This window comes from Cebus imitator, unplaced genomic scaffold (genome assembly GCF_001604975.1).
Source record: "Cebus imitator isolate Cc_AM_T3 unplaced genomic scaffold, Cebus_imitator-1.0 Scaffold196, whole genome shotgun sequence".
NCBI lineage: Eukaryota > Metazoa > Chordata > Mammalia > Primates > Cebidae > Cebus > Cebus imitator.
The window spans coordinates 1,808,054-1,832,433 of NW_016107511.1; the positions used below are offsets into that span (position 1 = coordinate 1,808,054).

Consider the following 24,380-nt stretch of genomic DNA (forward strand, 5'->3'; position numbering starts at 1 on the left):
TTGTATTTTTAGTAGAGATAAGGTTTCACCGTGTTGGTCAGGCTGGTCTCGAACACCTGACCTCGTGATCCACCTGCCTCAGCCTCCCAAAGTGCTGGGATTACAGGCATGAGCCACTGTGCCCAGCCTTCTAAAATCTTTTTTGTCTAAAATAAATGCCAAGCATTTTGTGTGTAAACTGAATGACACAAGCAAACTTTTGGCACATAGCTTGCAACTTTGCTTTCCTCTAATGTTTCATAGATTACTTTGGTGGAGCTAATTGTAACATGTAGGTTCCCTGTTCAGAATTTATCACTCTGTATTATTATTTTTACGTTTAAGCAGTTTTTATAGCTATCAGAATGGCTTACCTTGTAAGCATTTATGTTGAAAATGATGATACTAATTAAATTCCAAGAGTGTATTAACTCAGCAGTCTCAGTAGAATTCTAAATTGCACTGAAATTGAGATTGCCTCTACAGTTATGAGAGCCTGGTCAGGGACTTTGTTATTTAATGATGATCTTTTGAATCTGTGGCCCCACTTTTTAAATGATTTCATTACCTTGGACTCAGAATAGCCAGTGCTGGGTTAAGGTGCCTGGAGGAAGGGATCAGTGGGGAAGACAAGGGTGCAGAGAGTGAGGATCTCGATGCAGTGGGTAAGAATCCAGTTCAGCAAACAGCTGCTCAGATGGGACAGCAGAGGCCCGAGGACAGAACGAGGTCATAACACCCTTCCTGGGTGTCTGTGAAAGGCAGGGCAAACAGCACGAGGCAACTGCCAGTAGCAGCCATGCCTCAGCTAGTATGAGGCTCACTGGGCTGAGCAAAGGGATGGCACAGGCCCTCAGTGGGAAGCCATTGCCGCCTTGAGCCGGCCTGTGGGAGGCAGCTGGCTGCCCTGCTAGACTGCATCATAGTTTGACTTCCCTTGCCACCCGAGGGCTTCTCACAGGCATTTCCACTGCTTGTGGTGCTTGCTGGGTGCTATTAACTTGGGGAAAAAGTGAAGATAAATGGTTCTCTGATGGCTTAAGATCCTTGACTACGGATCTGTTAAGCTTTTGGGAATTTTGGGTCCCATCCTTGTTCTAGTCCTTGTTTTAGATAGGATGGGTTCCTGTCTATAAATAAGGCCTGAGGAGTAGGCCCTCTTCCATCAGTAATAAGACTGTGTGATCTTGGATGAGCAGTTGATGCCAAGGTCTGTAAAGTTGTAACCTGCCAGTTTTATGAAACTCACAGAGTGTTATAAATAGTGTGGGTGTTTTTCCTCTATGGTTAAAAATTAGGAGATTTCATTTTTTTAAAAAAATCAAGATTTTTTACTTTGTCTTTTAAAAATGTTACTACCACTCAAACGTGCACTCATTCCCAGGGCCAATTCACTATTTTTATTAGCAGACTTGGTCGATATATGTTTGCTACTCTAAACTTCCAGTTTCAGTTTGTCTAAATTGAAGATCATTATGCCAACCTACTCCGTGTGTGTGTGTGTGTGTGTGTGTGTGTGTGTGTGTGTAAAAGTAATTTTAAAAGTTAAAACTGTTGAAATGTAGGGTCATCTGATGGTTTTTTAGTGATGAGTTTTTTTCTTACCGGTTTTGTGTGGGAGCTATGAAAATGATTTTATCTTATTTACTTTTTTATTCTCTGTGTTCTTTCCCCTGCTCACCTTTTTTATTGAGCAGTTGAATGTGTAGCCTATCTTCAACTTGCATTGATTTATGAGCACACTATGTTAATCTGGAGAGACTGATTTTTTTTTAAATAATCAAGTTTTTGGCGTAGGAAAGACTGTATCATCTGGCTGACATTAAAATAGTTGCAAGAGTCTTTAAGTGCTGGAAACATTGTGACATTTCTCCAGGATATCCTGGTTACTCAGGCTGCTGCGAGTTTGTTGTTGGAATTTCAATGTCCTTTGTCATTCTTTGCTCTAGGGTGTAATGACTTCTGCAATGTTTGGGTTTCTAAACTGTACTAGAGGCTAAGTATATAAATAAAGCTTGGGAATCCTGCGAGTAAGACTAGGAAAAGGAAGCACATGTCCAAGTGAGTTTTCGTGATTTGAGGCCTGGGCTTGTCAGCATTGAAACATTGAAAGGAGAAGTAATGCAGTTGGGATCCTGTTGCTTCAGTTGCTTGTTCTCCCATCACTGCTGGTTCAATACCTCCCAGGTTTTGAAACATATGAAGGTCCGGAGTTCTCACAGGGACTCATCTGTGCAGATGGTGATTTTAGAAAACGGGGGTGGTGGGAAGTCCTGGGAATGTCTGAGGTATTGTTCAGCCAAAAAATAACTTTGTAGCATGATTTCAAAAACCACACCAGTCTCAAGAATTTCCAGTCACTGTGTGTGTGTGTGTGTGTGTGTGTGTGTGTGTGTGTGTGTGAGAGAGAGATACTATTTTCAACTACAGTGTGTGTGAGTCTTTATCCTAGAGAGTCAATGCTTCTTAAGCCGCATCTCTGCTGGTGTATCATGTATTTGTTTATTCACTTTCAACAGAAACAGCCATTTCCTTACTGGTTGAGTGTGCTACCGTATTAGCTATTGCTGCCTGGTGAATTACCGCAGAACTTTGTGACTTAAAACAACGGTAAACATTGTCTCAGACCGTGTCTGTGAGTTAGGCATCTGGAAGTTGCTTAACTTGGATGGGTCTGGTCTGGTTCTGGATTGTCTGGGCAGCCCTCACCTGGAGGGTCCACATCTAAGAGGACTCAGTCACATGCCTGGCAGGTTAGTGCCGATTGCTGGCAGGAGGCCTCACTTCCATACCATATGGGCTGCTTGAATAGCCTCCCAAAATGACAGCTTGCTGTACCCAGAGCAAGGTTTCTAAGAGAAGGCAAGACAGGAGCTACCTCTTTTATAATCTAGCCTCCAAAGTCACACCCTATTACTACAGTATCCTGTTCTTGACACAGGGGCACCTAGTTCACTGTGGGAGGGGACCACACAAGGGTGGAAATGACAGCAGATGTGACTCTTTGGGGTTGTCTGGGAAGCTGGCAATCACAGCTGGTCAGCAGCTTTCTTGGTCATCATTTGTTGCTTCCTGTTCTTGACTAGCACTGTGGAATTAGAGTGGGCAATCTGTAGGTATAGCTTCTCGTGAAAATATATGCCAAGTGTCCAGACTGCTGGAAGTACGGTGATAGATCATAAGTTGCATCAATTTACAGTTTACTAATCTGAGAATTTGTGTTAATGTAGGAGTCATTTATAGGATTCTTCTTCAGTAACAAATTTAGGATTATTTCATTTGGGAAGGCCTTTTGAATTGGCAAGATGAGTCGGTGTAAAAGTAAAAGCTACTTCCTTCATGGCTGGCCAAAAAAGAAAAAAAAGTAAAAGTTATAGATTGGCAAATATGTCTTTGATAGTTATGTAAGTGGGTTTATTCTGCATCTGTAAATTTCCCTCAGTTTATCTAATTATACTTTTTATTTATGTGAAGGCATTTCACAACTGGATTTTTAAATCACAGTCTTTTAAAGTTCATCATCAGGAATTCAGGGTTTTTTCCCCCACAGGAAAAAATGTTACATTGTTCTTGTGTTCTTTGAATGGAACTAGTGTTCCAAGGCTAAACCGCAGTCCTTGATGTATTAGAGACTATTTTTGTTGTGAAAGTTAGGAGAAAGTAATACCATTGCAATTTTACTAATGTAAGAACCCAAAGAACTACAGTCACAAGCGGGAGACAGTATCTTAAGTTGATGCTTAAGGAAAAATTTGTATAATTTGAGAGAAGGCCTCAGAAATTTCGAGAAATTCCAAAATGGGTCTCTAGATTTCATTTTAGTACACAAATGAATCAACCCCTATTCTCATTCTCATTGGCTTCAAGGTGTTTTTTATTTGGGTTTTTTTTTTTGGGGGGTTTAGGGATGTGTGTGTGTGTGTGTGTGTGTGTGTGTGTGTGTATGTGTACGTGTGCTTACTGCAATCTCCGCCTCCTGGGTTCAAACGATTCTCCTGCATCAGCCTCACGAGTAGCTGGGATTACAGGCACCTGCCACCATGCCTGGCTAGTTTTTTGTACTTTTACTAGAGATGGTGTTCACCGTGTTAACCAGGATGGTCTCGATCTCCTGACCTTGTTATCCGCCCACTTGGCCTCCCAAAGTGCTGGATTTACAGGTGTGAGCCACCGTACCCGGCCAGTTTTAGTTGTTGTTGTTGTTGTTGTTGTTGTTGTTGTTTTAATCAGCTAGGAAGTCTTAAAATAGAATGGAGAAAATAAAAGACTTACATTACCTGGTAAGTATAAGAAGAAGCATAGATACATTGGAGACTGGAAGGGAATAAGGGAATCTGGAAAGAACAGGCTGGATTTTTTTAATGTTTTAATTTTCATGAAGTAGTTGTTATGATGCTTTTCCAAATAATAAAATAAAGTCAACTTATAGGTTGATACTTAAAAAGATCTGTGTGTAGACCAGGCATGGTGGCTTAAGTGCATGTCTGTGTATAGACCAGCACTTTGAGAGGTCAAGGTGGGCGAATCACCTGAGGTCAGGAGTTTGAGATCAGCCTGACAAACATGGTAAATCCCTGTCTCTGCTAAAAATACAAAAAACTAGCCAGACATGGTTGTGCACACCTATAGTTCCAGCTACTTGGGAGGCTGAGGCAGGAGAATTGCTTGAACCCAAGAGGCAGGGTACAGTGAGCCAAGATTGCGCCGTTGGACTCTAACCTGGATGACAAGAGTGAAACTCCAGCTCAAAAAAAAAAAAAAAAAGATGAAACAGGAACAGGCCAGACATTGGGAAAATTTTCCGTTTATGAGTCTTAAATCAGAAAATTGGTGAAATGCCCTTTGAAAGCTGAGTCAGTGCTTATGACTAGTTTTAGGTTATGTCTGTTTCCGAGTTTCTAAGATCCTTGCTGGATTTTTGAGTTTTGAAAAAATTTTCTTAGTCCAGTAGTACTTTCACATTGATATTAACTTTTATGTAAAATTTTAAATTTTCCTAACTATTGTAAGTAGATTTGGGTTCAGCTGAGTAAATCTAATGAATCAGACTGGTGTGTAATGAAACCATAAGACATGGGTCCCAACTTCAGAATGCTTCTCATTTGGTTGAGGAAACAGGTCACATGTATCATGTTAGCTAATGGAGATGAAAAGTTTGCAGTTAACTTTATTTAGTGATTTATTCTTTTGTCAGTGAAATTTAAAATATATTTCCCTGAAGTAATCTTTGGAATTCAACCTAATTTTAGTGATAATATGTGTGTTAGATTTAATGCTATGTCTCCCCCCCATTCCCCGTCACTCCAGCCTTCCATCCATGAGTTGAAAGTGCCCTGCAGGAAGATTCTGAAGTCCCAGGCAAACGTAATAAGGGGTAGGGAGAGGACTTACTTAGATAGATGCTGGTGAAAGTCTCCAACTCCACATTTCTAGAACAAACGGGTTACATGGAAGGAGGAGTCAGAGATATATTAGACATAATATACTACTGTAACACTAGAGGCGAGAAGGCATTGGAACGTTATCTATAAACTTTAGAGAGGAAATGACTGCAGACCAAAAATCCTATGCATAGTCAAATAATAAATATCAAGGGGAAAAGTTTTTTTTGGAAATGCAAGGAGTACCAACTATAGACCTCAAATGCTGAAGAATATGCTTGAGGTATTTTCCCAGATTAAAGTCCAAGCATAGCATCGTTCCAAAGACAAAAGAAGCAAATGAGAGTTTGAACAGGTGCAGTTTGTTAGTAAACTTGTTTGGTCTTGCAAGCACTTACACCTACATGGATGGAGCTAATCACAGTTTCTGTTCTGCTTTTGTGTCTCTTTCCAACTCACCCCAGTCTAACCCCATCCGCATCTCCTATACACTGCTTAGTTGTCATTTCAGTGGACTTTCAGGAAGGAGGCGAGGTAAAAGCATGTGATGAATCTACCGTCTTGATTTGGAAAATATGTTTTTAAAAGGCTTTGCTTCTTACCACAAAAGGTTGCTGTGAAGAGTTATTGGTTAGGGCTCATACTACAAGCAACAGAAACCAGCAATGGAGGATTTAAACAAAAAAGAAATCTATGGAAAGGATTCTGGGTGATTCCTAGGCTCTTGGGGAAGGCTGGAGAACAGGCTTGATTGGTTGGGAATTGGACAAAATTTACTTCACAGTGACAGCACTGTATCTTCATTTAGAAATAAATTGCCTTTTTCTTTTTTTTTTCAAATATAGGTTATATATTTGGGAAGAACTCCAGAAGAAGCATATAGAATATTAATCTTTGGAGATACATCCTATATTCCTTTCAGGTAAATATAAGAATGATGTGGTAGAGTCAGGTAATCATATTCTTGCCAGAAATATCTTGATAGTTGTTTCTGGAAAATGAAGATCTGGTAATTAGTCATTTTAGGGTGAGCACAAATAACACCACAGATCTGGGTTTTCCAGCAGTGACTCTATTGACCTTTTGTGATGGGGGCTATCTTGTGCATTTGTAGGACATTTAGTGGCATCTTTGGCTTCTGCCTACTAGATGCTGGTAAAATCCTCACACCTACTCTAGTTGTCAAAACTTGGAATGTCTCCAGACATTGCCATGTGTCTCTTTAAGTGCCCTTGGAGGATGGAGAGCAAAATCTACCCATGTTGAGAACCACTGCTGTTGATGAAAACGAGGTATTGGCAGGGCACAATGGCTCATGCCTGTAATTCCAGCATGCTGGGAGGCCAATGTGGGATGATTGTGTGAGCCCAGGAATTCCAGACCAGCCTCGGCAACAAAGCCAGACCCCATCTCTACAAAATAAACAAAAAAAAAAAAAATTAACCAGGTGTGGTTGTGCATGCCTATAGTTCCAGATATGTGGGAGGCTGAGGCTGGAGGATTGTTTGAGCCTAGGAGCTTGCAGGTCCAGTGAGTGAGCTATGGTCATACCACAGCACTCAAGCCTGGCAATAGATAACTTGTCTCCAAAAAAAAAAAATCCAGAGTTTGAGACCAGCCTGACCAACATAGTGAAACCCCATCTCTACTAAAAATACAAAAATTAGCTGAATATGGTGGTACACACCTGTAATCTCAGCTACTCAGGAGGCTGAGGCAGGAGAATCACTGGAACCCGGGAAGCAGAGGTTACAGTGAGCTGAGATCATGCCACTGCACTCCAGTCTGGGCAACAGAGCAAGACTCTGTCTCAAAAAAAACAAAAACGAAAAAACAAAAACTTAGGCTTTGCAATCAGGTGAGAATTCTGGGCTGTGATACTCAAAACTACCACTGAGGAGTGTGGTTCCTGAGAAGTTAAGAAGTTTTCCCAATAATCATTAGTTACTTTCTGGGACCGAAATGAACCCCTTTTTTCTGGGGACACAGTCAGTAGAGACAGTGGGTGAGGTTGCTAATGCAGCACCACTCCCGGAAAAACCAGTCAAGTCACTGTGTCCCAGAAGTGGTAGATAATGAAGTCTACGGGAATGGATGGCACCCTCATCTCAAACTTAGAATCTGATTGTGTTGAAGATCCTTCGAGAAAACTGGTGCTTAAATCAAATTAAGTTCTAAAAATTCTTCTACTTGTTTATCAAAATACTTGACTTAGTTGTATAATTTAAATATTTGTATGGTGCTAATGGGTAATATGTGAAATATTTTTACTCATTGAAGACTTTGATATCTTCAAAAATGGCTTGTTCTTCCATTCACACATTAGTTCACTGCATATACAATGAACTGATAACTGTTGCTTATTAGTTCATTGTTCAAACTAGTTTATCGTATTAGCATTGTTACATATGTCACAAATGTCTGATTTTGAATGTAACACCCTCCCTTTAAAAAAGGAAGCTTGTTAATCTGACTTCATTTTAAATGAGCTTTCAGATGGGTATTTCTAATTATTGGCAAAATCTCCTTTTCAAATAACTTTATAGCACCACCTATGGACTTACTTCCTGAAATAACAATTTGTCAGGGCAGTCCGAAGACTTCAGTCATACACTGCATGAAAGATTGTAAAGATCTGTGATTTAGCAAATTAGAATTGGCTAGTGTCAGGCACAGTGGCTCATGCCTGTAATCCTAGCACTTTGGAGGGTCGAGGTGGGAGGATGACCTGAGGTCAGCAGTTCGAAACCAGCCTGGCCAACATGGCAAAACCCCATCTCTACTAAAAATGTAAATATTAGCCAGGCTTGGTGGCACATTCCTGTAATCCTAGCTACTTAGGAGGCTGAGGCAGGAGAATTGTTCGAACCCAGGAGGCAGAGGTTGCAGTGAGCCTACATCACACCACTGCACTTCAGCCTGGGTGACAGAGTGAGAACCTGTCTCAAAACAGAAAAAAAAGAATTGGCTTGAACCCAGTGTCAACCCTTTCCTGCTACCTCATGGTTCATCTTAAGTATTCTTTTATTTGAGGTGGGTAGGAAGGGAAGAGGGGAAGATAAAGGTCATTTTCTAAGCCGGAAAATTATTCTTCTCAACCTATAACATAACAGCAACCACATTCTTCCTCTAAAAGAAATGCTTGTATTTTTGGTCTTGCGTCACAGGCACCTCGGTCATCTCTTGTAGTGACGTTTGTTCTATAGAACTCTTCTTTATAATGATAATTCTTTGTGATGCTACTCTTAACATTTACAGCACAAGCTCCTGAAATAGGAATATGCTCACACATTTCACACAGTGCAAGGAAGGATCCATGGAACACTGTTGATGTAAAAAAAAAAAAAAAAAAGAGGTTTTGAGTTGATTTAAATACAGGTGCCAAAAATGGAATAAGCATTGCTTACTGCCTTGCTGTGTTTCAAACTATTGAAGTTTGGCACTGAGAAATGAAGTTAGTTCCTTGAGGTCCCAGGAGCATCAGTTAGTAATTCTCCGAAAGACAGGACTTAGCTAGAAACCATTCAGGTTTTTGAAATTTGAATCTCTTCAGTCATAGATACTGGGTATTTGATTTATCTAAACAGTGTTTCTTAAAGTGTTGCCTGTGAACTGGTGCCAGTCTGTGACATTTTGTTACCAGCCAGTGATGGGATAAATACAGATGTTGAGGGTAAGATTTTAGAAACATTTATAATTATTGAATAAAGCGATTTTATGTTTGTAGAATCAAATAATAGAAATTTCGGCTTCTATTTTGTTTTTTCCTCCTTTTACTTTTCTAGTAATTTATTTTATTTATAAAAAAATAAGATTATTGCCTTACTGCAGGTATGTAATAGTAAAGTACTATTGCATTTCATATTTATTGTATTTTATAAAAGTGTCAACCTATGATGGACTTAAAATTTTTAAGTTAGTGGACTTAAAATTTTTAAGTTACGATGGACTTAAAATTTTTAGTGCTTCTTCACATAGTTGTTCTGTAGAACTTACCAATTAGAAAGTACTCTAATCATAATTAATAAAGTCTGATAACATGTTGATAGAAATGACATTGTATTCTTTGTATCTTGCTGCTTTAAGTACATGGAATAAATTTAACCAACAAAGTATTGCTAACAAGACATTGTGCAAGAATGGGATTCATTTATAGTAAATAACTTCTTTTATGTTCCATAGCAATTTTTATTTAATTAGATTTAATTCAACTTAAATAGAATTTTTTTTTTTTTTTTGAGGCAGAGTCTTGCTTTGTCCCCAAGGCTGGAGTTCAGTGGCGCCATCTCGGCTCACTGCCACCTCTGCCTCCTAAGTTCAAGCAATTCTCATGCCTCAGCCTCTTGAGCAGCTAGAATTACAGGCATGTGCCACTGTGCCCAGCTAATTTTTGTATTTTTAGGAGAGACAGGGTTTCACTATGTTGCCCAGGCTGGTCTCAAATTCCTGGCCTCAAATGATCGGCCCACCTCAGCCTCCCAAAGTGCTGGGATTACAGGCATGAGCCACTGTGCCTGGCCTTCTTTACTGAGTTTTAAAGTGTGTGTGTGTGTTTGTGTGTGTATATGATTTCTTATTGAATTATATTAAATATTTCTCTGTGTCTGGTCTGCATAAGAAAATTGTATCAAATGTAGTTTAATGTTTTGTTTTAAATATCATAGGATCATTGTTATGAACAGCATGTATTTCTGTTCTCCGGTATTATCTATTTACAATACTCTTTGCTTCTTAGTTGTTTTTGTGTGGAGGTAGGTTGCCTCTGCCTCCTGTTTTCTTGAGAGGTAGTATTGCGTATTTGTTAATAGCTTGACTTGACATCAGACAGATGGGAGTTTGCTTTCATCACTGCTACTGGTATCTCTGTGGCCTTTTACAAATTTAAGCCTTGGTCTTCTAGTCTATAAATAGGAACAATAATAAAATCTCCCTCAAGGGGTTGTAAGGATGAAGTGACATCCTGCATATAAAACACTTGGTATAGGCTGGGCATAGTGGCTCTTGCCTGTAACTCCCAAGACTTCAGAAGGCTGAGGCGGGAGGACAGTTTGAGGCCAAGAGTTGGAAGACCAGCCTGGGCAACAGAGCAAGAACTTTTCTCCTTGGGTGAGGGGGGAATTAACTGGGCATAGTGGCATGTGTCTGTAGTCCTAGCTACTTGGGAAGCTAAAGCAAGAGGATCCTTCAAGCCTAGGAGGCTTCGGTGAGGTTTGATTATGCCTCTGCACGCCAGCCTGCACAACAGAACAAGACCATGTCTCTCCTTTTTTTTTTTTTTGAGATAGATTCTCACTCACTGCAACCTCTGCCTCCTGGGTTCAAGCTATTCTTCTGCCTCAGCATCCCAAGTAGCTGGAATTACAGGTGCCTGCCACCACACCCGGCTAATTTTTTGTATTTTTAGTTAGAGACAAGGTTTTGCCATGTTGGCCAGACTGATCTTGAACTCCTGACCTCAGATGAGCCACCACGCCCAGCCAAGACTGTGTCTCTTAAAAAAAAACAAGCACTAGATATAGTGCCTGGCCTTTAATATTTGTTAAATATTCCAACCCTCCCCCTTTTAAATTGACTATAATTTACATACATTTTAAAAAATCACTGTCTTGGTAAGGTGGTGGCTCACGCCTGTAATCCCAGCACTTTGGGAGGCTGAGGCAGGCAGATGACAAGGTCAGGAGTTCCAGACCACCCTGGCCAATGTGGTGAAACACTGTCTCTACTAAAAATAGAAAAATTAGCAGGGCATGGTAGTACACGCCTGTAATCCCAGCTGCTTGGGAGGCTGAGGCACGAGAATTGCTTGAACCCAGGAGGCCAAGGTTACAGTGAGCTGAGATTGCACTGTTGCACCCCAGCCTGGGTGACAAGAGCTAAACTCCATCTCAAAAAAAAAAAAAATCCCTGTCTCCTGGAAGATTCCCTCCTAACCCTAAAGTCAGTCATCACCCCCAGCTAACCACTGCTGTGACTTCTACCGCTGTCAGTTAGTTTTGTTTGCCTTTGAAATTCATATAACTGGTATGCATTTTGGGGAGCTGGCAACTGGATTTCACATATGTAATGTCTATGAGATGTACCTGTATTATGGCAGGTATCAGTAGTGCATCCTTTTTTATTGCGTTTGTAGCATTCCAACCTATGAATATACCACAATTTATTTGCCTGTGGTGCTTTTGATGGCTATTTGGGTCATTTGCAGTTTTGGGCTGCAATTAATACGAGCTGTTATGAAAGCTGCCAGTCTTTAAAACTAGTATTTGACATTGTTGTACAGTTTCTAAGCAATGCCCCTTTATTGATTCCCATGTGTTTTCCAAGTTTGTTAAATGACTTTGGTGACAAGGATCCCTCCCCAGTCCCCAAGGCTTATAAACCCAGCCTCAGAGATGCTGTTCTGCCATTGGAAGAAGACTGAATGCTTGGTGGGAAGGAGATGTAATGTGGGTGTGTCTAAAATTAGAGGTGCTAATGAAATAAACTTGAGTGAACGAAGATTCTTGTCGTATGTTCAGATTCTGTGATGTATGAGGCAGGAGGACTTAGCAGGGCCCAGATCAAAGCTTGTGAAATCATAGATTGGAGCGGGGCTGGGCCCCACGGTAGGTTCTCAAAAAAAAAAAAAAAGATGCATTGAAGGAATTTGCCAAAATGTCAGAGACTGAATCAACATGGATTTAACTTGATTGGAAAAGACTTATCAATAGGTTAAGAAGGTAATAATAGTCCTTAACAGAGGAGACATGGTTAAAATAGTTAAAATGGATAAAACTTGAGGGTTTACCCCATTTCCATGATAATTTTGATTTGGTTTAGGCTAAACTACTTCATTTTCCTGCTTAGCTTCTCTACCTAAATGGGTTTTTTATTCCATGAACACCCTTATTTCTACCAAACCAGGATTTGTGTTGATTTATAGGTCAGTGGTTCATAAACTTGAACATACACCACAGACACCTAGAAGAGCTATTAAGACACAAATTACCTGGCCCCACCCCAAGAACTTGGATTTCGTAGGTGTGGAGTGGCCCTGAGAATGTGCATTTCTAACGGGTGGGGTGGTCTTGGTGCTGCTGTCCTGGGGCCACTGCTGCAAGTCATTTTGGTTTTTTTCTTTCTGAATATTGCCAATAAGGTGTTGGTAAAATTGTGGTCTTTTTGGTTAGATAAAGACCTTTTCTAGGATGCAGAAGAGAAGTTTTTCAATTCAGAACCTTACAGAACAAAAATGGTGTGTTTTAAGACCTTGTGTCAGCTGAACATGGTGGCTCATGCCTATAATCTCAGCACTTTGGGAGGCTGAGGTGGGCAAGTTACTTGAGCTCGGGAGTTCGAGACCAGCCTGGGTAACATGGTGACACCCCCAACTCAACCAAAAAATACAAAAAATTAGCCAGGCATGATGGTGTGCATCTGTGGTTCCAGCTAGTTAGGAGGCTGAGGTGGGAGGATCACTTAAACCCAGGAAGTCAAGGCTGCAGTGAGCCATGATTGCACCACTGCATTCCAGCCTGGGTGACAGAGCGAGACCCTGTCTCAGAAAACAAAACAAGTCCCTGCATTCCGTCCTCATGAAAGTTCACATAGCTCAGTAATTCTAAGCAGCTCAGTCAGTAGCATTGAAGGCAATTTTAGCTGAAAAGGATGCTCTTTCCCTCACTTCTGTAGTCTCAGCCCTTAAGGTTTGGGGAAGAATTAAAAATATAAAATGTGGTTTAATTTTTATTGTAACATTTGTTGAATGTTCATTTTCCCCTTTTAAGTTGATGTATAACTTACAATTTTTAACAAAAATACTAATCTTAAGTGTACAGCAGTGAAGTTTTATATGTATGTATGTAACTACCACACAGTAAGAAATATTACAGTGTGAAGACCCAAATAAGGCAAGGAATTAGTCTTGGCTCTACCAGCAACCTGTTCTCCCAGAAGCAAATGAGTACCGTTCAGATAGGCACAGTTTTTCTGCATCCCTAGCTTAATTGTGATTAAAATAATTTTTATGTTGCCTAATTCTGGAAAATTTCATCTTGTAATGGCTCAAGGTAGCTGAAAAGGAGAAGCAGGTAGGGGTCACAGGTACCTTATTTCTCTGGGTAAAACCTTACTTGATATTAAGAGATTTGTATAGTAAGATTATTGGTTATGTGTTGATGCAGTGTTTGGGTGGAGTTGTCTGTAAAGTAATATAAGCATTTTCCCAAAACTGGAGTGATCCTGTGGAAGGTAGTTGACTTGTTAGTTCCCACGGTTTTATTGATGTTATTGTCCTTTAGTAGTCAGAAAGGTGTCAAAGCCTTATTGGTTTACACCTGTAATCTCAATACTTTGGGAGGCCGAGGTGAGAGGACTGCTTGAGGCCAGGAGTTTAAAACCAGCCTGGGCCACATAATGAGATTCCGTCTCTACCTTAACAAAAAAAAATTAACCGGATGCAGTGGTACATGCCTGTGGTCCCTGCTACGAGGGAGGCTGAAGTGGGAGGATCACTTAAACCCAGGAGTTTGAGGCTGCAGTGAGCTGTGATTGCACCACTGCACCCCAACCTTGGCAACAGGACAAGACCTTATCTCTAAAAGAAAATTGGAAAAAAATCAGAAGTTATCTGGGTAAAAGTCCTAGTGTATGATAGGAACAAAATGTTTATGACCTTCTACCAAGTATTTTAAATATGACCTTGATTTTTCAATATTTTTGTCCTACTTGGTTGGAGACACACACACACACACACACACACACACACACACACACACGATGCGTAATTAGACACATACACACATAATGTATATTACAGAATCAAAAAGCAGTCTTTCCCAATAACATTTTCATGTGGTATTTTTCAGTTTAAAGAAAAAATTCAAATGCTTTGCCCTTTTAGGGGGAGAGGTAGGTTATTATTGATTTGTTGAATTCAAGAAGGTAGTGCAGCTATTAAGGCCAAAACTGATCCAGAATGAACATTTGAAATTTAGGAAGTGGTCGTTATTGATCCAGGCCCATAAAACAGTACCTATTGGAATAGGTAGAAACTGCAGTGAAATTTATAATTTATTTATCTTTTATTTTAAAAAGTCAAAAGGCGAGACTTCTCTTTTTGTTAATGATTCTGAGTATATGTTTGATTTTAAATTCTAGTCAGCTTTGTCTTAGGCAAGTATAATTGCAGAAAATTAACTGATCTGTATTTCATTACTTTTGGGTTTCAGAGATGCTGCCTATGGAAGCTGCAATTTCTACATTACGCTTCTTGACTGTTTTCATGCAGTAAAGAAGGTAAGTGACATGTAGGGTGCACCCAGTGTTGTGTTGGGGGGACTAACATGTGGTCCAAGAAGACTAGGCCTTCTTCCCAAGATCTGTTTGGTAGCGTTTCTTCCAAGATGTATATGGTAACAGAGGTACTCCATTTCTCAACTAATGTTACAAGATCAAACCAGGAAACAGTTTATTCTGAATTTCTGAGTGCTTCTCTGTATGAGTTGGGGGGAAAAGTCACTTAAACAGGGAGAATCAGAGTTATGAAATTAGGTTCTAGATCCAGAATTGATTTTGAGTGTATTATGATCTAAAGGAACAAAAGTAAAGATGTCTGGTTTACTGGTAAGTTCTCTTTGATTTGTGTATTCTATGCACCTGATTCCCACCAATACCATTACAACAGACATAACACGGTAACTGTCCAACATTTCATTTTTGTATCGTCAGGCATTCAATTTCCAGTTCAACAGAATTTAAATGCCTCTATTGGTTTATTACACGGTTTTATATGAAATTAAGTAGGTCACTGCTGCTTTGTCAGACTATTTCCAAGTGATTCCTTGGGGTCTTAACCAGGGCTGCCGTGTTAATTCCAGGGGACACCCTGCATGTCACATTCTACCTGAACAGTGTCCCCTGGGGTTACACAGTGCAGCAAGTCCTGGTGTTAATGTCAGAACAGCACAAGAAACTAGAATGGTAAGTCAGTAGCCCATGGGTCAAATAAGCCTTTACAGCATCTCAAGTTTTCTGTAACTTGTGCTTTTATACCCAAAAGGAACCCAGGTTTACTTTCTTGTACGATGAAACCTGGTGGCTTGCCGGGAATTGTGACAGACATTTTATGACTTAAAATGAGAGGACTAATCAGCATACAAATTCAGAAACTAATTAGTATACTTTTTGCCTATATCAGTCAATGAGGTGTAGGAACATAATTTGTTTGGATTTGAGCCCAGTGACTGTGGGGTATGGAGCTGATTGGGGTAGTTGCCATGGGCTCTGAGGCGGCTCCATGGGCCCTCAGCTTCGGCGGGTACAGGGCACTAGAGGAAAGGAGACCAAAGGGCAGCAGGTTGCAGCTGCAGCCCCTGCCAGATGGGCTCATGCAGGTAGGCACACTCATTTTTAAAAAGAGAAAAGTAAAGCTTTAAGGGGTTTGGAAATGATCTATTATACCATATAGCAGCTTCTATTGTTAGTTTTTGGCTTTTTGTTGTTGTTGAGTATTGTACCGAAGTCAATTAGCTGGTATGATAGGTCAAAGATTGCCCTTTTCATACTATATTTTGGGGTTTTTTAAATTAAATCTTTATTTTTTATGCAATACTTGACTAATTTTTCTATTTTTTTTCTGGAGACAAGGTCTCACTATGTTGCCTAGGCTGGTCTGAAACTCGTGAGCTCAAGCGACCCAGTCACCTTGGCCTCCCAAAGTGCTGAGATTACAGTACCACCGCACCCAGCCACTATATTTAGTTTTATTTAAGGGTCACTAGTTTCTGATTTTCAGTGTAAACATATTTTATTTGTGACTGATTTTGAATATTGCATATATGAAGAAACATGCATCAATGTAATTGTGTTTTCAGTGTGATCTATTTCCAATAAGATCACCTCTTGAAATTCAAAGGAAAATAGGAATTCCTTATAAACTAAGGACTTGTTTAAGGAATTTTTTGTAACTGTTTCATTCCATTAGGAATATCTCTAGTCCAAAATCATGAAATATATCGAATTCAAGGAAATAAATTTTGATTGACTTAGTCTTGGGATTAGTGTTTAAATAATAAATAAAATGAAGACCTTTTTAGTTGGTATTCTAGTCTTCTTATTTTATATTTGCAGTTCAGTACAAATATAAAATTTTTTTTGGAAAACTGGTTTACAAAAGCCCCCTCTTTGAACCAAGAATACCTGGGGATCAAAAATTCTTCCTTCCCTCCTGTTTGGCTCAGTGATCAGCAAGCTGGGAGGACGTTTCTCAGAGGCTGCCAGCTCTGTTTGTCCTTGTCTCAGAAAATAGACACTGCTTATTTTGCCTAGCATACTGTGCCTGCTGTAACACAGAGTGAGGCTGTAGGATAGGGCAGAAAATGTTTTGTTTTATTCCTGTGGAAATAATAAATTTTTTTCCTAAAAATTTTTTATTTTAGTGTTGTTGTCTGAGCTGTGTTTAGTTTAGTGAACGTTGATTCAAGACTGTTCAAAAGAATTTGAAAATGAAGATATGGAGGAAGTGTGAGGGCTTTGTTTGGGATAAAGTAGCCCATGGATTCTCTTCTCCTTCTTAATGATGTAGAGACCACTGAGTTGTACATTATATTTGAATCCTAAACTTCTAAGTGTTCAACCAGGGGTGGTGGCGGTCTGGTGAGTCAGTGGGATTACTTTAAGAGCATGATTATTTATGCATGGATAGGATGATTGGTGAATGAAAATAAAAAAGTACATCTCACAAACAAAATCTAAACAAAACACAACAAACTCATTAAATATAGTTATAACTAATTCTAGGTAAGAGAAGCACTTAGAAGATGCCATCCAATTCCTTTGAAAGCTATTCAATGGAAAGTAATCTAATCATGACAGTTCTTTCTTGGGGTGCCTCTGATAGTTAGTACTCTGAAATTCAATAGGAAACTGTTTTCTTATTTGCATCCTTGTTCTTAAAAGCTTTCTTTGGATTTTAGGCAATGCAGTATGGCTTCCTTAATTTCAACTCATTTAACCTTGATGAATATGAACACTATGAAGTAAGTCTTCAAGGATCATATTTTCAACTCTTCCCCCTCCCCCCCCGCTGCTTTATTGAGGGGAATAATTGACAAATAAAACTTATATATACTTAAGATGTACAAAGTAATGTTTTGAAATATGTATACACCATGAAATGATTACCTAATCAAGCTAGTTAGCATATTCATCACCTCACATAATTTAGTCTTCTGGTATGTGCGATGAGAATACCTGAGATGTACTCTTGCAGATTTCAGGCACACAGTACATACGTTAGACCTCCAGAATTTACTCATCCTCTGATGCTTTGTATTCTGACCACAATTTCTCTGCCTGTTTTTAATTTTTCTTTTTTTAAATTAAGAGACAGAGAGAGAGAGAGAGACCAAGTCGCTCTGTTACCTAGGCTGAAGTGCAGTGGTGTACATGGCTCACTGCAGCCTTGAACTTCTGGGCTCAAATGATCCTCTCTCCTGAGCCTTCCAAGTAACTGGAACCACAGGTGCATACCATCGTGCTAGCTAAGTTTTTTATCTTTATTTTTGTAGAGACAGGGTTTCACTTTGTTGTCCAGGCTAGACTTGAACTCCTGACCTCAAGCACTTCTCCTGCCTTGGCCTCTCAAAGTGCTAGGATTACAGACATGTGCTACTGTGCACGGCCCTGTTTTTAGCTTTCTTATTTCACTTACAGAAGAAGCAATATTCTTGTTTTGTTTTATATGTGTATAGAGTGAAAAAAAGTCAAGTATTCATCTTTTTATCCCTATTTCTTCAGTCCCAATTCTTAGTGGGAATTTCTGTATTTAATGCACAATTCCAGAGTAAATGAGTGTGCCCCTGTGTGTTCTTTATACTGTTTGGTTTAAATGTATTTTAGTATTGCCATACAGTGATTGACATGTTTATAAAACCCTTAGCATAGAGTATGATGAGATGAATGGTCACTATACACCTAATTATCTCTGGAAAATATCTTTGTTTTTGCCATAACCGTCTTTGTCAGGACACTTCTGGTTGCAAGTTATAGAAAGTAAATACAAATAGCTTAAATAAAAAATGAAACATTTGCCAGGCACAGTGGCTCATGCCTGTAATCCTAGCTCTTTGGGAGGCTGTGGCAGTCAGATTGCCTGAGCTCAAGAGTTCGAGAACTAGCCTGGGCAACATGGTGAAACCCCATCTCTACTAAAATACAAAAAATTCACCAGGTGTGGTGGTGCACACCTGTAATCCTAGCTACTCAGGCGGCTGAGGGGGGAGAATTGCTTGAACCCGTGAGGCAGAGGTTGCAGCGAGCCGAGATCACCCCTCTGCCCTCCAGTCTGGACAACCTGCCAGAGCAAGACCCTGTTTCAGATTTTCAAAGGGGGGTGGAATTTATTGGATTACATAAATTAAAAGTCCAGGAGCAGGTTTGGCTTTTAGCATGCCCCTTCAGGCGCTCAGACACTTACCAGAAATTGGACTTGAAACTAGTTTGTTCTCAGGCCAGCCCTCTCCAGTAGTGATGAAGATGGCCACCAGCAGTTTTGATCTGCCATTTGGCAAAATGATCAGAAAAATGTAATCTAGGTCCATCAGAAGGCCTGGGAATGCCTCTTACTGGCCTGACTTACACCATATGCCCATCTCTGCATTGGCCTGTGTTCTTTGGCAGGGAAGGGCTAAGGAATACTCTGGCCAGTCTTTGTTCTCTGGCCATCCCAGGAGCCTGGGGCATGGGGTCAGCCCCATCGAACCAGTCAAACAAACAAACAAATTTTTCTAACAGTTTTATTTTTCTTTTTTTGAGACAGGGTCTTGCTCTATTGCCCAGGCTAGAGTGCAGTGGTGCCATCTTGGCTCACTGCAATCTCAACCTCCTGGGTTCAAGTGATCCTCCCACCTCAGCCTCCCAGTAGCTGGGACTACAGGCGCGTGCCACCATGCCCGGCTAATTTTTTTATTTTTTAATTTTTTGCAGAGATGGGGTTTCGCCATGTTGCCCAGGTTGGTCACAAAGTCCTGAGCTCAAGGGATCTGCCTGCCTCGGCCTCCCAAAGTGCTGGGATTATAGGTGTGAGCCACTGCCCCCAGCCACACAAAATTTTTTAAAAAGGTAGGACAGGGTCAGGAAAAGGTAAGCCAGGCAAAACCACAGGTGTGTTCTATGTTCCTTAACACAGTATGTATTTTTTTAAAGAAGAAATAATTTGATTCTACAGCTTCATCCTCCATATTAGGGAATGAGTAAGATGCTGTGCTAAAGGCCTTTCCAGCCCAGGGCAGTTGTAGCCTCCTGTCTTCTTACCATCCTATAGTTACCTTGAGCAGACTTGCTCTCCAGCACTGGGGAGGCGATTCCTCAAACAACAGCACTTCATCTTGTGAATCCTCAGAGAACTCTTGTGCAATGTCTAAAGTAGATATTCTTTCAAACTCTTAGTGTAACTGAACTGTTTTTTTCGATTTCAGTTAATAATGACACTCAGTTGTTACTGTGATGCAGCAAAGATTAAGAGTACATTGCAGGGTTCATTAGGGCCAACCCTGTCTTTACTTCTCTGATAGCCATCCACTTCTAAAGTATAACATAAGTTTAACTAGCATCTTAAACTTACGGAGTATAGCTAAATTATTAACACCATTTTTTGTGCTTGTCTTTAAAACACTAAACATTTGAAACAAGTTACTTTCTCTAAGTAAGCAAAACTGCTAAAAACACTAGTTGGTATTTGTTCATTTTGTAGTGCTGTGATGCCCTTTTTTTTTTTTTCCTGGGCTAGGCTTGCCTTTTTTTTCTTAAATTTATTTATTTTACTTTAGGTGCATACTATATCTGGCATTTCTCCCCGTTTTCCCTCCCCACTCCCCACTGTCTCTCCCCTACCCCCACCAACTGCCCCCAGTGTGTGATGCTTCTCTCCCTGAGTCCACGTGTTCTCATTGTTCGATACCCACCTAGAGTGAGAACATGCAGTGTTTGGCTTTCTGTTCTTGTGTCAGTTTGCTGAGAATGATGGTTTCCAGATTCATCCAAGTCCCTACAAGGGACACGAACTCATCTTGCGGTGATGCCTTTGCATGCTATTAATGCATAATATAGGCGCTAAGTAACTCCCCTCTGACTACTGTGGAGATTGGAGAGTCTGGGCTGAGGGAGTAGCAGGGACACACCACAAACGTTTTCACCTCCCTGAAGCTATGTGGTGACACAGCGAGCTGTTTAGGTTCCCAAACTCCAGTTTTGTACAGTCTATATTGTGTGTTTAGAAATTTGGGATTAGTGTCTTCCATTTTATGCAGTGTGCATTTTTTCCCTGTTTCAGCTCCTCCAAATTCAGGATGTATCTTAATTTATGGCATCAGCAATTCAGTAAAATCATTCCTGTTTAAACCTTTTTTTTTTTTTTTTTTAAGAGATAGGGTCTCACTGTGTTGCCCAGGCTGGACTCAAATTCCTGGGCTTTAGTGATGCTCCCGCCTTAGCCCCCCAAGTAGCTATAAGTGCGTGCCACCACACCCAGCTGCTTAGACATTTGTGTTATGGAACACGGGCTGACCAGTTCCCCTTGTTGATCATTAAGTCTGATAAACTAGTTTGAGGTTACCTGCCTGGTCCCTGTAGATATTCCAAGAAGCTCTGTTATTTCTTTTTTTTTTTCCTTTTTTTTGAGATGGAGTCTTGCTCTGTCACCCAGGCTGGGGTGCAGTGGTGCAATCTCAGCTCTGCCTTCTGGGTTCAAAAGATTCTCCTGCTTCAGCCTCCTCAGTAGTTGGGATTACAGGCCAGCGCCACCATGCCTGACTAATTTTTGTATTTTTAGTAGAGACTGTGTTTCGCCCCCTTGGTGAGGCTGGTCTCAAACTTCTGACCTCTTGATCCGCCCACCTCAGCCTCCCAAAGTACTGGGATTACAGGCATGAGCCACTGGGCCTGGCCAAAGCTCTGTTATTTCTTACTGATTTTTAGGTACACATAGAAACTCCCCAGTGGCAAAGCTAATTTATCTGTTGTTGTTTTTAATCACGAGTTCTCTCCTCTCCACTATCAAGGCTCTTCTACTTCCTGTTAAGTCTCTGTTATCTTAAGAGATAAGTTTCTATTATTGTTATTAAGAGGTACATTTCTCTTGTTAAATTTGAACTGTATCTATGTTGTAATAGTAAAGGTAACTTAATCCAAAGGACCTAATAACAGGAAGTAATGTGTCTTATGTATATGTATGTATGATGCATACATAGAATACATATCAGTTTGTATTCATTTTTTGTAGGGACATACTGTGGTCTCAGTATATTTGTAATTTTGAGTTTCCTGGTGGATTTAGTGAACTTTTTCTTTTTGAGGTGGAGTTTTACTCTTGTTGCCCAGGCTGGAGTGCAATGGCACGATCTCAGCTCACCACAACCTCCACCGCCCCAGGCTCAAGTGATTCTTCTGCCTCAGCCTCACAAATAAAGCTGGGATTACAGGCATGCACCACCACACCAGCTAATTTTGTGTTTTTTAGTAAAGGCGGGGTTTCTCCATCTTGGTCAGGCTGGTCATGAACAGGTGAACTTATTTAATTGGTTGTCTTATTAAATAGTTAGAAAAATAGTGGAAAGATATGCCTCTCTAAGTAGGTAAGTAAGTAAATAATGGGAAGCCAGAAACCTAAATAGATAGTTTTTCCCCCTTTGTTCGTGGAGTCAGGATTGCTCATGTTGGAAACCAGTCATTCAGGAAAACAGGAAAGTTCTCAGATTCTTTATACTGGAAAAGTTTGCTTGCTTTCTTAATTAGCAGCAACTATAATGAGAATTGATTCAGATTAAATAACCAAGTAGTTAGTGTATTTGTATGGCAGCAATCAGTTCTGTATTCCAAGGATTGATACCCTAGCAATGAAACACTGTTAAAAGAAGGTGATTAGAACTAGGATATATATCCATTCCCTGGATATACTCATAGCAGGACAAATTTAGATTCCTGTCTCATGAGAATTTGTAAACAGCTTTTCTGCTAAAGCAAATGGATTTGAAGTCCTTCAGAGACTCAGTCTTGAGTAGAGAGGTTGTGGGGAGATCACGTTTAAAAATGAATTGTGCTGGCCTTCCCCTTGCAGAAAGCAGAAAATGGAGATTTAAATTGGATAATACCAGACCGATTTATTGCCTTCTGTGGACCTCATTCAAGATCCAGACTTGAAAGTGGTATGTGACACTATGGCATCAATCTCATTGTGTTATTCAAAGTATCTATCCATTATTTTCTTTTGAAAATGTTACACCAAGCTTGACCAAGTCTTATTTATTTAAGCCTACTTGGTCATTTCAGTACATCATTCTGACTGGATTTTAACTTTCTTTTCATTTTGTTGTTTACAGTTACAATCAAATTGGAATTTAATTCCCAGTCCAGATACTGTTTCCACTCAATTACAGGTGAAACTATTAGCTGTTGTTTTCTTGATGCGTTTTACAAGATCTGGTACATTTCTTTATGTAGGTTACCACCAACATTCTCCCGATACTTATATTCAATATTTTAAGAATCACAATGTTACTACCATTATTCGTCTGAATAAAAGGATGTATGATGCCAAACGCTTTACGGATGCTGGCTTTGATCACCATGATCTTTTCTTTGCGGATGGCAGTACCCCTACTGATGCCATTGTTAAAGAATTTCTGGATATCTGTGAAAATGCTGAGGGTGCCATTGCAGTACATTGTAAAGGTATGTTTTTAGGGGAGGTTAAAGAATAGTATTAATGTCTGAGTATATGAATATGTAGAGACAGACCATATTCATTTAATGTGTCAGAACATGAAACTGTCTTTATTTTTAGAGTGCCTTTAAACCTTTAATTGCCTATGAAAAGTATAGTAAATTAAATTATTTTCATAAGTAATTCTGCAAAGACTCAGCACATTGAAATGCATTTATTTATTCCTCAGATGTTTATTGGGTACATACTATATATAGTTAAATTCTAGCATACATCAATGAGTAGCATAGACTGTAAGAGCCTGTCTTTATGGAGACTATATTCTTAACAAGTTCCTCTGTTTTCAGCAATTATACAGTACCTGACACTTAATAGACCTTTTTCAGTAAATGAACAACTGTACAATATTACATGGTATGTATGTAGTAGGATTTATTTAACTCTCTTTTTTTGTTAGATAGTTAATTAGGAAACAAGGAATATAGTTTAGATACAAAAATCCAATATTGAAAAAAAGCTCAGCAAGCCCTGGGGAAAGGGAGAGACTCATCGCTAGAGTTACTGCTGTATTTGTAGTTTTAAATATAATGACAAACCATAATGCTCACATGTTCAGTTTTTATTGACGAATCACAAGGCATACAAAGAAACAGGAAAGTCTAGCCTATTCAAAGGGAAGAAATAAATCCAGGCCAGGCACAGTGGCTCACACCTGTAATCCCAGCACTTTATCATCAAGGTGGGCAGATCAACTGAGGTCAGGAGTTTGAGACCAGCCTGGCCAACATGGTGAAACCCCATCAACAAAAAAATTAGCCAGTATGGTGACAGATGCCTATAATCCCAGTTACTCGGGAGTCTGAGGCATGAGAATCACTTAAACCTTGGGAGGTGGAGGTTGCAGTGAGCCAAGATAGCACCACTGCACTCCAGACTTGGTGACAGACAGAAAACAAAAAAAAAAGGAAGAAGAAGAAGTAATCCACACAAGCTGTCCCTGAGAAAGAATAGGTTGTGTACTTAGTAGGCAAAAAATTTTAAATAACCATCTTAAAGATGCCCAGAGAGTTAAAAGAAAATGTTGGAAAAGTCAAGGAAACGATCTATGAACAAAATGCTAATATCAGTTATAAAAAGATAGAATACAGGCTGGGCGCGGTGGCTCAAGCCTGTAATCCCAGCACTTTGGGAGGCCGAGGCAGGTGGATCACGAGGTCAAGAGATCGAGACCATCCTGGTCAACATGGTGAAACCCCGTCTCTACTAAAAATACAAAAAATTAGCTGGGCATGGTGGCGTGTGCCTGTAATCCCAGCTACTCAGGA

The 24,380-nt window shown here is 40.0% G+C and overlaps 1 protein-coding gene across 12 annotated transcripts in view; it reads left to right on the plus strand.

Annotated features, from left to right (window-relative positions):
• Positions 1 to 24,380, plus strand: part of CDC14B (cell division cycle 14B) — a 118,963-nt gene that overhangs the window by 57,225 nt on the left and 37,358 nt on the right. For all 12 annotated transcript variants that reach the window (XR_001830556.2, XM_017547173.2, XM_017547178.2 and 9 more), the window contains exons 5-9: positions 6,206 to 6,282; positions 14,567 to 14,633; positions 17,312 to 17,374; positions 22,450 to 22,537; positions 22,833 to 23,063. Coding sequence is in view for 11 of the 12 variants with exons in the window: in XM_017547173.2 (XP_017402662.1) it covers positions 6,206 to 6,282; positions 14,567 to 14,633; positions 17,312 to 17,374; positions 22,450 to 22,537; positions 22,833 to 23,063 (526 nt within the window). In the remaining variant the exon portion in view is untranslated. The remainder of the gene's footprint in view (positions 1 to 6,205; positions 6,283 to 14,566; positions 14,634 to 17,311; positions 17,375 to 22,449; positions 22,538 to 22,832; positions 23,064 to 24,380) is intronic.